We start from the raw sequence: 12,833 nt of genomic DNA on the forward strand, positions 1-12,833 counted from the left end.
AATACAATTCTATGTATGTGTGCAAGTTTGGCTATACTTATGAGGGTGTATTTTTAAAATCTTTACAAATATGGTAAACTGTCCAAAATTGCCAGGTCATGGGCATGGCGGTCTTCAGTAAAAATACTCATTATTGAAGCACACTGATTTTACTTTAAAGGCAGGGTGCGTGCTTTTTAAAAAACGGAGTCGGGCTGAGTACCAAAACACACGTGTAGCAATCAGCAGTAAGGGGCGTGTCTACTAACCAACATGGTTGCCTGGTTGCGTATGTGTGGCGGTTCTATCAAAAGAAGGTCCAGATTCTATTGGGTTAGGGGCGTGCTTGTTTAGGTGATTTCAAATATCAACATTGGCTTTCAGAGATCGTGCACCCCGCCATTAAGAGTACACTTACATCAACATTTCCCAACCCTGTTCCTGGAGGCACAACAATTTGTAGGTCTCCCACATTTGACCCCATTATTTCCCATCTTGGAGTCTCTATGAATAAGCTGATGAGTGGATTAAGGTGAGTTTGAATAGGAAGAAATCTAGGAAAATATGTAGAAATGACCTGCGTCCGAAACAACATATTGTGACAGTATGTATAGAGCCCTTAATCGCCCACGTCACTGTGACATCACCGTTCTAGCTGGAGGCAAATAATAAGTAGGAACTCATAGCCGGCGCGCTAAAAGTTTGAGGTTTTGACTTGAAAATGTCATCTTGTTGTGTTTTTGGCTGTCAGAATAGACAGAACAGCACTTTTAGTTAAAAAATTAAGTTTTACCGGATCCCGGCAGACACTCCTTCACAGAAATCAAGACGACAATTGTGGTTCAATGCAATACGGCATACAGACTGGACGGAGACGATCATAAATAATGCTCATGTTTGCAGTGCACACTTCATATCAGGTGAAATAATCTATGCATGTGTACTGTTGTGTTGGTTTTATCTTAGTACAAATCAGCAAGTTTCTGTTTTATAGGTGAAAAGTCGCCAACCACGCTATTGTTTAGCTTAAATGTTAAGCAAACATACAGCGATAGATGTGTGTGCCATCCTTTGAATGGTCTCTTAAAATAATCCACATTGCTAATCATAGTTAGCCCAGTGATAGGTTCCATTAAACAGTAAGCCTGGAAAAAAATTCCACAAACCACCCGAAAGTAATTCGTATGTTGTCTAGGAAATATCCAAAACCTGGTTAAAATCGCTTACCGTAATTTACAAAAATAGCTGTCACGGTCCCGCAGAATCAGTGACTGTACATATTCGGACAGTTACGAAACTATTTCTGTATCGATGTTTAATAAATCCCTCCTAAAACGTGCCAACTTAAGCTCTTCAACATTGCCTCTGCGGCTCTTTCTGCCTCCAGCTAAGCCCCGCCCACACAAATACGTCACAATGTTTACCAACCGTAAAAGGGTCTATTGAATTAGATCAATCACCTACTCATTGACCGATAAACAGTAGGTTCTATATAGAATCAATATATAAGTAGTATGAATGAGAATTCGGATCCGCAATGTTGATAGATTACGTGACACTCGTCATCATATCAACAGGTGAGTCATTAAACAAATGCAACTTAACTACAAGAAACAGCTGTTCCCTATATGTATGCGTTACTGCTTTCTGACTATATGAATCTGACAATGCCTTTCCTTCTTCTTGGTTGGGTGACTCAGTCCACTAACAGGGCTCACACGATAAAGTGTCCATCAAAAGCACAATCCAAAATCTTGCTGGAAGTAGTAGGTCATGTGGGTACTTTTTGGAATACTATGAATTTGCACATACAGTACACTCGCCTTGTCTACTACTTTTCAGCTATTATATATAGTAGGGAAGTACATGTAGGTGGTTTTGGAAGCAGGAATGGTGTGCCTCCAGAAACAGGGTTGGGAAACACTGCATTACACAACAACAATACAGAAAAGTTTATAATTAGCCATTTTTGCACACACTGTATATGACAATGTTGTCTATATGCAATCTTTGAACATATGGATCAATAAAAATGACTAAAAATTATGTATTTTGCATGGGCCTAAAGTTGGCGATGTCTGAACATGTAATGTGATGTAGACAAATAAAAAGCCAAAACAAATATTCTGTATCCTTTTTGTAACTGACAATGGTGACATGTAAATGGCCCCTAAATCTGATAATGTTAACAGATTTGTTTGGGGTTTAGGTGTAGGGTATGTCCTCAACAATATAGTGAAATAAACACTGTTGCGTGTTTTTATAATAGGCAGATTTGACAATACACCAGGGTTATGCAGAGTACATATTTACTCACATCTATACTTTTCCTGGATGTCTGCGTTGCATAGAATCACCAGGCCTGTCTTGAAGGAAAGCACCCGCATCTTACCATTACGCCCACTGGATACAATAACAGAGAGATAACACAATTAGAGAAAACACTCACAAACACATTCAAATTCAGAGACCCTTCTAGTCATATACTATTACAACATTCCAGTTAAGCAGTACTAAGTATTACTATTAGGTAAGTAAACAGAACCAAACAGTACTGTAGTAAAAGTATCTTTAACCCGTGATTCAGAATGCACTTCCTAAGTTCAGCAAATTTTGACCAGAAAAATCATAAAATATCCAGGAACCTGCAACTCAGGAACACCTGCCTCTCACAGGACTACAGTCATTAAAAAGCTACTGCGACTACAGTACAGTATATGGTCAACATACAGTATGAACGTCTGAAGGAGCTACCGTACCTACTCCAAGCGGTCTGAATCTAAATGATAAAACTGCCAGAAGCTTGCACACTGATATGACATAACAGGGCCAGAGGCTTGCATAATAACATATAATACACTGATGCAGCGATTACAACAATATAACAATATCCCATGGACAACTATACATAAGTAAACATCATCAATGACACAGGTTTATATGTGTACTGTATATAAAATATAACTAATTTGTAAACATACTCAGATCTCCTTGTTTCCACTGAAGCATATAAGATCCTAATTGAATTTTTTTAAAATCTACTGGGATGACATGAATCACAAAGCTTTGTGAAGTCCATGCCAGCTTGAGTGCATGCTGGCAATAAAACCAAAGGGAATTCTACAAGACTGAAATTTATGATAATCTTTCAATCCAATGTCACTGGAACAGCTTTAATGCTGATGATGCAATTTGTAATAAAACATAAACATAAGCATTCTCACTGGCCTTAGACTTTTGGAAACCATTGTGAATCACATACATACAAATTATACATTGTACATCCTGAATCTGATGCATGGGAAAGTAGTTCAACAAGCAATCTGTCTGCTGGTGAGATTCACACACAATCTGTTTATATTTGCTGGTAATATCTCATTGACGCTCCACTGCTTTCAAAGGTGCAAAGCACAGCCATGCTGATACACAGCCATAAGACTCTCTCTCTCTCATGCAATATTGAAATGTATATATGTGACCCATGCTGCCAAAATGAAACGAATGAGCTGATTTTCAAAAATTAGTTATTCATATTTTGACAAAAAATGACAGAGCTACACCTGTTTAAGGTTGATAAAGTCAGCAAAGATTTTTAAAGGTTCAAAAACAAAAAAACACAACAAAACTAATAGATTTGTCACACACAAAGTTTAAAATACTATAGGAAAAATATATGTTCAACTTTTTCTTTCTTTTATTGTTTGAATGACATTGAGACAGACAGCTTTAAGATCTACTGTAATGAAAAGATCAAATATAATGTTACACATCAGATATTTTTTCCCAACTGTTAAAAATTCACTTAAGACATAACGGATATATCTGGGTGAATTCTTGTCCAAACAAATATTTTTAAAATAGCAATTCTGTGTATATATCAGGGTCGCACACTCGCATGTCTGGGTGCATGCGGATCTGTCAGTCAGCGCGAATAAAATTGTTTTCATGTCTTATGACAATTTATAACTATTTTAACATCAATCAGGTGCCAAACTTTATCTCTTGTAATAACTCTTAAAAGATCAAGCCTGAACTTTATTTTCTCATTCCTGCATGTTTTTAAAAGAACCCAAATTGTCATGTGCAAGTGGATGGACACACATTTTTAAATAGGTTAAACATTTAGTACATTTAGTAGACAATACACCTCTCAAAAAATGTACAAATAAAGATAACTTTTGATATTTAATGACTATTAAGGGCATTGGGATCACTAGACGAGAGATTAATGTAGGGTAGAGCAGGGCACAACCTAATGCCTTTTGGTTTTGGCTCAATCATTTAAAAAATATTTGAGTTTGATTAATTATATTTTTACACAAGCAACACACACATCTCTGCTACAAATGAACATTTGAAGTTTGTTTCTATTACTTACCATTCTTGGACAATTACACCAAACATGATAGAAGTGCAAACGTTACAACTTACCCCACAGGCAGGGGGTTAGTTGAAACACTTGCTAAAAATTAAGTTTGCAGTTTTTACTATTTTGTCTATATCCTTGAAGTGGATATTGTTTATATATCTGTTTATAATAGACAGGTATCCATACTGTATTCATTCATTCAGCCCTTTTCTAACAATAGTTCAATTATAAATGGATAAAAATGTCTAAATATGTGAGAAAAAACAGCACAATTATGACAATTTTTTTTTTTACAATTTTAACATTATACATTTCCAATAATTTGTGGGAGTCTTTTGGCAGTTTGAAAAAATACAGGAAAAAACCAAAATGCTCAACCTTGTGCAACAATGTAAACAGTCTGTGCTAAAACTAACCCTGCGTTAGTTTTTTTCCCCGCGCACCACTACTTATTTTATATTTCGACCAAAATCGACATTTATACTCTCATTTCCCTGCAGCTCAAAATTAGACGGTGCACATTCCAACTAATTTTGCCAGCATGGGTTACATACAATATGTAGTCATAAAACATAATGTGTACAGTATGCCCCTGCCTTTAATATCTATTTCGTCTTGTCCATCATACGGTTTCCAGTAAAAGACATTTCACTACCATTGCACCAGACAGATGTCACATGAAAACTTAAACAAGTCAAAAGCCAGAGGAGCTCAACTGAGATCACACCAGAATATCTAACCAAATTGCTTTTGTACACCTGTGCAGATCCAAAAATAGAAACCTAATCTAACCAAACAGCATTTTGCTTAGCATAATGAGACATTCCCGTCAGTGTTTTCCTAAATAGGGAACATTTGCTACCTTGTTTGGCATTCTTGTTTGACTGAGAGCATGTCATTATCATTCTCATGCATGCCACTTATTCTTATTCACATCCTGCGTTTGTAGCAAAACAAAAAGCAATTACTACCAATTATTTGTAGAGTGAGAGCACTGATTTCCAGACATTAGCAGCAAGAGCCTACTTGACATTAGGGACAAATTTCTGACTGATAATGAAAAAGAAAGAAATGAAATGCATTCATAAATAAATCATCATTAAATTTGCTAGGAAATGTGTTTGACGTCCTCAGTCAAGAGTTTGGCACACACTATGATATTCTGAGTCAACCAGTGAGGCTTTTAACTCCTCCTGCGGTCTGATTGGCTGCCTGCTGGCATGACTTTTTCATGCTTTAGTCATCTTAATCATTTTTTTACTGGATCCCTGAAACCAAGAGCCTAGTGGTATTAAAAACCTTGACACATGTGGGTGGGACATGATAAATGGGTCTCATTGACAGCAGGTGGTTGGGGTCAATGCCTACAGGTGAAAGGGATTGTGGGTGACATTGCGGCCAAGGTTCGGGTACCTGTCATAAACGTTCAGCAGCCAGTTGAGGCACATGTCGACGCAAAGGGGGATGTTGATCAGAACGGACCTTTCCTCCTCTAATCTCTCGTACAGGGAGGTGAGAGCGTGAATGACCTCAACCACATCCATCACGTGTTCGCTCTGCATAAGTTCCTGTTCTCGAAAGACGTCCACCATGCTGCTCAGCTTCAGCAGGTCCACTGGAGACATACACATACTAGATGATTATTAGCCCATTTCCCCCATTTCAAGCTCTCACGGGTATAGCATATGTGTGTGCAGTGTTAACAAATTGGATTTGAGTGCTCTAACATAATTTTCTTTGGTCATCTCTAGTGCATCAGCGATAGTATAAGGTTAAGGTTGTATGCTGATGTCATCCTAATTGGATAATGACATAATGAGCTAAAATACAGATGCCGAGTGGCTACAGTGCTTTTAGGGTTAGGTGGGCAGTCAGAGACACTAAAAGGCCTTTGTTGATGTACCTTTTATACCACATTCTCAATCATCTGAGCCAAGCACACAGAACAGAGCAGTCTCTATACTGTAGCAGGCCAGATATTCATTTGCTAATGACATGAATGAGCAAACCAGGTGAGAGAAGAGAGGATGGTAAATAAGAGAGAGAGAGAGAAAAAGAGCACATGATGAGAAAGGGTGGGCAACATATGTTGTCCTGAGAGATGCTAAAAGGTGCAATAGTTGGTTCAACATATAGAAGAAAGGGCTGAAAGTAGAGGAATGAAAGGAGGAGGCGTGCCACTCTTAATAAATGGGAGAATTTGCAATAGGGCATCTAACGAAGTGGAAGTCCTGCCTATTAGTTAAACAGCCAATCACCTTTTTAAAGTAAGCATCGCATGGATTTTTCACCTGACGTGCATGTGCACTAGCTTGACACAGTTTAACATATTTTGAAGCATGATTTAAAGGATTAGTCAATTTTCTTAAAAAAAAAAAAAACTCCAGATAATTTACTTACCACCATGTCATCCAAAATGTTGATGTCTTTCTTTGTTCAGTCGAGAAGAAATTATGTTTTTTTAGGAAAACATTCCAGGATTTTTCTTATTTTAATGGACTTTAATGGACCCCAACACTTAACAATTTTAATGCAGTTTAAAATTGCAGTTTCAAAGGACTCTAAACGATCCCAAACGAGGAATAAGGGTCTTATCTAGTGAAACGAATGTCATTTTTGGCAAGAAAAAGAAAAATATGCACTTTTAAACCATAACTTTTCGTCTTCCACTGGTCCTGTGACGCACCAGCAATTGCATAATGACATCGAAAGATCACGTGTTACATATATGAAACACACATTTGTGGACCATTTTAAACAATAAACTGACACAAAGACATTAATTAGTATCATTCGACATACAACAACGTCGGAACGGTCCTCTTTCTCTACACTTGTAAACACTGGGGCGTAGTTTTGCATACATCATCTGTGAACTAATGTGTGCGTAATGAAGTATTACGAGAGGTCGTGCTTGTGCGTCACACAACCGGAGCCAGAAGTAGTGGTTTAAAAGTGCTTTTTTTGGCCAAAAATGACAATCGTTGCCTCGTTTGAGATCGTTTAGGGTCCTTTGAAACTGCAATTTTAAACTGTATAAAACTGTTAAATGTTGGGGTCCATTAAAGTCCATTAAAATGAGAAAAATCTTGGAATGTTTTCCTCAAAAAACATAATTTCTTCTCGACTGAACAAAGAAAGACATCAACATTTTGGATTACATGGTGGTGAATAAATTATCTGGATTTTTTAAAGAAAATTGACTAATCCTTTAAGCAACAAGAACAATTGATGTAATTTATGTGCTAAAAGAAGATGAGAGCTGTACATGTTACCGATGCTGGGATGTTTCAACTCCTGGTTGGGTCAAATATGAACAAACTCAAATGTTGGTTTAAATGAACCTAGAAAATGTCCATATTTGACCCAAATATGACCCTGGACCACAAAACCAGCCATAAGGGTATTTTTTTTATAGAAAAGCTGTTTAAATAAGCTTTGCATTGATGTATGTTTGTTAGGACTATAAATGGCCAAGATACAACTATTTGAAAATCTGGAATCTGAAAAATATCAAAATATTAAGAAAATCGCCTCTAAAGTGGTCCAAATGAAGTCAATAACAACTGCATCCACTTACAAAAATACACATTTTGATATGGTAGGACATTTACAAAATATATTCATGAAACATGATCTGTAAATAATAAACTAATGATTTCTGGCATAAAAGAAAAAGGTCCATAATTCTGACACATACAATGTATTTTTAGCTTGTGCTACAAATATACCCATGCTACTTAAGACCAGGGTCCAAGTCCGGAGTCACAAATATGGGTTGAAACAACCCAGCATCTATTTTGAAACAGCTGCCCGGGGCATTGCCAAGATGGCTGTGAGATGACTGTCATGCCTCAAAGGGACTCTGATTGAAGGAAAGATAAGAAGTTAAAACAAGAGAAAGCTTATTTGTCGGGCAGTGGCAGACAAACCTCCCCCTTCAGAATGTGTCACAGGGGGAACAGCCGTTAATTCCTCATCTGGACTTCTTAATTACCTCCCCCGAAGAAGTACAATCACACCACTTATTAGACTTAATTAAGCTGCATGAAAATCACTGGGCTCTAATGAAAAAGACAGATCAGAGGCGCACAGCGGGGCCGACGGCGTCCAAGAATAATCAATGACTTATGCGCTCAGAGAGTAGAAAAGAGAAAGGGCAAACCGGCGTGACTCTCAGCGAGATGTGCTTCTCTGTACGTACATCTTAAAGCCTTCTGCACGTGCCGCAGCTTCATGGCCGTCCGGTATGCAGAGAACTTGATGTTGTTCAGGTCCGCTACGAGAAAGAGAGAGACATTGAGTGAGACAGTGAACAGAAAATCTTATTTTAGGAGAGAAAAAAATAATAATAGCAAGAGTACAAAGTAGGACAAACGCTCTCCCTGGGGTGGGACCTTTTCAAAAAGTATTCCTTTTTTGTACCTAAATGGTGCATATTAGTACCACAAAAGTACATACTGGAACCCCGGATGTACATATCAGTACCAAAATGCTAGATATTAGGACCATTTTTAAAGATACAATCTCAGTGACAGCTTTTGTACCTTTTTCGACAGGTATAGAGCTGAGTCAAGACAAGAGCAAACACGGAGAAAGGAAGCAATGTGTCATTTTAATGGGGTTCAGCGGTTTATGGTCAGGACGTGCCAATTCTGTGTGGACAACTTGTGTCATATCAGATTAATACACAATCTTTAATCATTTTTAATTTGAAGCTGACAAAGCAATCATATGGTTGGCCCAGCTGCCCTTGGGTTAACAAGAAAGCTGTCTACATCTCTGGGGTGAGATAAAATATTAGGCTGTAATCAGAGGTCTAGGTAAAATAATAGAGCTCAGCATGAGTCTGTGCTCCTGTCTGCATATGCATTCTTGTGTGTCCACACCAAGGTTTCCAAGTGGGAAGGGAATACAAAGATAAGCCTGGAGTCTAATTGTGTTTAATTGCCTTACCCAAAGCTTGATATAATTCAGTCATCTTTGGGTGATCCCAGCAGGTTGTCTGGGCCTGATGGCTATAAAGAGAGAGTTAGAAAGCACATATTAGAGAAGTCAGAAATAGAAAAACAAGACAAGAGAAAGAAGAGAAACACGTACACAATGCAGATTGCAAATCTAGTTGTCACTCCTATTTGGAGATCTTAACAATGATTACTTACACATATTTCAACCCAGTATTATGAAATTACGTACCTACAGTCATGTAAATTTGTGAGTCTTTTCCGTGACACTGACACGTTTTCCGCCTTTTTGCATGAACATGTCACGTATTTCTGTTTATGTGTCACTATCACGTATTTGTTACCCAACTGTTTGTCCTATTTTCTTACCATTGTTGCTTCGGTTTATTAGATTTACATAAAACTCTAACCCTAATGCTGCGTTTACACCAACAGCGGCAGAGGCGGCAAGCGCGAGTAATTTCAATGTTAAGTCAATGTGAAGACGTGTTCACATTGGAGGTCCCAGCGTTTCCGCCTCATTCGCGCGTCTAGTAATAGTGCTTTTTGTGCATATTGCGTTTGACGCGCATTTGAGGCTGATCCTGAGTTTTTTTGAAATTTTAACTTTGGCGGATTTTCGCGCCACGTTAATCAATCAGGAGCCTGCTTGCTGCTGTGGCGGCAGCCCCGCCCGAAGTCACTTATTCAGCATTGTCCGTGAGCAGTCACCCGGAGCTATACGACACAAGTTCTTATTTCTATAGAGACAGGAATAAAAAGGACCTCGCTTGGAAGAGTGTCAGTGAGGACATTGGGCAACCTGGTAAGTTGTAAATACACTTTTCACTTTTGAGTCATGTCATGCGCCATTTATTTTCCCCCTATAGTAAGGTGACGAAATACAAACCGGTAACTCACTCGATCAACATCAGCCATCCTGCAAACAGACAAACGCATAGCACTTGACCCTCCCACAAGAAGCGGATTTTGCCTCTGACGCGCGAATGCATTCAAATTGTTCAAGCGGCAAACTAGCCACGGTAGCCACGATTTGACGCCTGAAACGCGGTTGGTGTAAACGCAGCATAATGCCAGGCGACAATGGTTTAAAAACCATAAAATATAAACCAATACTTAAAGTGACATCCTAACCAGTGATGCATGGGTCAACAAATAAAAAACCCGCACACGACCGACATTTTCAACTGACCCGCCCACAACGCAAAAAAAAAACATTGTACCCGACCGGCTTCTTGGCCCGCATTTTTTTAAAGTAGTAAATTGTTTGAAATAGATAATTTGCATCCTTATTTCAAACGACCCGAGCGACCGCGACCCGAATATCATAAAAAATTTTTTTGGATGACTCGTAACCAAGGGTAACCACAGGTGACCGCAGACACACGCTCATTTTGGATCAACCCGCGCATCACTGATCCTAACGCAAACACCAAATCTAAGCCTAAACCAAAGCGTCAATTGTTTGAAAATATGACAAAACAGTTGAGTAACAAATACGGGACAATGACACGTAAACAGAAATAAGTGACATGTTCACGCAAAAAGGCGGAAAAACATGTCAGTGTCACAGAAAAGACTCGGTACATAATTTCGTGATACAGGTTTGCATATTTACATGGTTTACATTTTTCATTAAACATTTCAAAACATTAAATGAGTTAAATGCTTAGCATGAATTTTTCTTTTGTTTGCATCCTTGACTTGACATTGTCACCATTGTCAAAAAATGGCAAATTCAGAGTGACTTGCATTTTGTACACACAGGCACACAAAAATCAATAATATTAAGATAAAAATAAAACCACCTGTCTTCATATCTACCTCCCTTCTGCAGACATCTACAGCACCAGAGGCAGACAGCAAGAGCCATGAAGATAAATAATAAAGATACCAGATAAATAAATGATAGGAACAAATAAATAAGTGAGGGGGCCTTAAGCTGGAAGTTAGCCAGCTGTTCACTCATTCATCATTACCTGGGCTACCAACTACATTTTAAAAGTTTATATAGTAATTTTAAGTTCAGTACTCTCCACTGATGATGGATGACCTCTACCCTCCCAATTCAACACTGACTGTGGTTTGATATAACAAGTGAATCTGTAAAAGCGCAGCAGGCTGTTTGACAAAAGGAACGCCATGGTTAAAACGTTGTTTTCTTTTTTTAATCAAAGAGCAATAATCTTCTGCACCAGAGAGCAGTAATTGAGTTTGCTCTCTGTACCTGGTAATCTGACATGCCCATCCCACAGTTTCACACTGTCTGTCTTGCTGCTGACGCTCATAGACTGCTGATACTTCATGACTGGACTTACTTGATGTAGTATGGCACTTTGTTTGGGGAAATGGCACGTTCCCAAGGAATCTGCACGGAGCCTGGAATGACCAATAAAGGAAAGAGAATCATATCAATCAGACAAACATATTGAGCATAAAAAGCTATTTTAAAAGCTATTTGAACATTTTAAATGGCAGAGCTCAACAGAAAATGATATAATTCATGAAGGCATACTGTAAGTGATTTCATTCCGTGTCTTTCATCATCTTTACATCACATGTGCTCTGAATTAAACTAGTCATCAGAAACTGTTATAGATGGTTACAGCACATGAAGAATTAACCAGCAGCATCAGACCGAAGCAGATCGGCTTATCTATTTTTCATTCAGATTCGTTCTGCCTTCCACTGGAATCAGAAAGTGCGTCCAAACATGCAACTATTTCTGCACACAACTATATAATCAGTGGTGTATAAAAACATACATAACAAACTGTATTGTTTGTATTACTGTTAGAATGAGCTGTTTTATCTGCATACACCACAGGTACCCTTACATGAAAGTCACGTTAACGTTTCTACAGTAGCCCTAAACAGACAAACTGTTTTGAAAGAGTCATGGGTTCGACCCGCGGGGCAACCTTCCGATCTTTCTGATGAAGCCAATAAAGAAGTGATTTTAACTGCAATTCATCGACTGGACGCTAGAGGCGGAGTTTGAAAAGGGAGTCAATTCCCATAGACCTCCATGTTAAAATGGTCAACTTTAAAGTTGCAGTGTGTAAATTTTAGCGGCATCCAGTGGTGAGGTTGTAAATTGCAACCACTGGCTCAGTCCACTGCTCACCCCTCGCTTTTAAAAAGCTTTTTTAGAAGCTATGGTAGCCGCCACCGGAAAAACAAGTAATTGTGAGAGATAACTCAGTAAAAAAAGTTTGTCCGTTAAGGGCTTCTGTAGAAACATGGCGGCCCAAAATGGCGACTTCCACGTAAGGGGACCCTCCGCGTATGTAGATAAAAACGTCTCATCCTAAGATTGTAAAAACATAACCGTTCATTATAAAAAGGTCTTTATACACCCCTGATAATATAGTTTTGTATATTATTTTGCATTTCTGTTAAGAGATCCTTCTAAAAATTACACATTGCACCTTTAAAGTAGAAAATAATACGTTTACAGCCTGGCACAATCTTTTTTTTTGTCTGTATAGCTAATTTTGCCCTTCAGTCACCTCAGCTTC

At 38.4% G+C, this 12,833-nt stretch overlaps 1 protein-coding gene across 5 annotated transcripts in view; it reads right to left on the minus strand.

Annotated features, from left to right (window-relative positions):
- Nucleotides 1–12,833, minus strand: part of drp2 (dystrophin related protein 2) — a 169,233-nt gene that overhangs the window by 33,866 nt on the left and 122,534 nt on the right. For 4 of the 5 annotated variants that reach the window (XM_065273230.1, XM_065273223.1, XM_065273214.1 and 1 more), the window contains 5 exons: nucleotides 11,631–11,691; nucleotides 9,305–9,366; nucleotides 8,514–8,627; nucleotides 5,762–5,963; nucleotides 2,297–2,382 (listed from right to left, as the gene is read on the minus strand). In XM_065273230.1, the coding sequence (XP_065129302.1) occupies nucleotides 2,297–2,382; nucleotides 5,762–5,963; nucleotides 8,514–8,627; nucleotides 9,305–9,366; nucleotides 11,631–11,691 (525 nt within the window). The remainder of the gene's footprint in view (nucleotides 1–2,296; nucleotides 2,383–5,761; nucleotides 5,964–8,513; nucleotides 8,628–9,304; nucleotides 9,367–11,630; nucleotides 11,692–12,833) is intronic. The other variant, XM_065273239.1, reaches the window with a different exon arrangement.

The sequence above is a fragment of the Paramisgurnus dabryanus genome, chromosome 16 (assembly GCF_030506205.2).
Source record: "Paramisgurnus dabryanus chromosome 16, PD_genome_1.1, whole genome shotgun sequence".
Lineage (NCBI taxonomy): Eukaryota > Metazoa > Chordata > Actinopteri > Cypriniformes > Cobitidae > Paramisgurnus > Paramisgurnus dabryanus.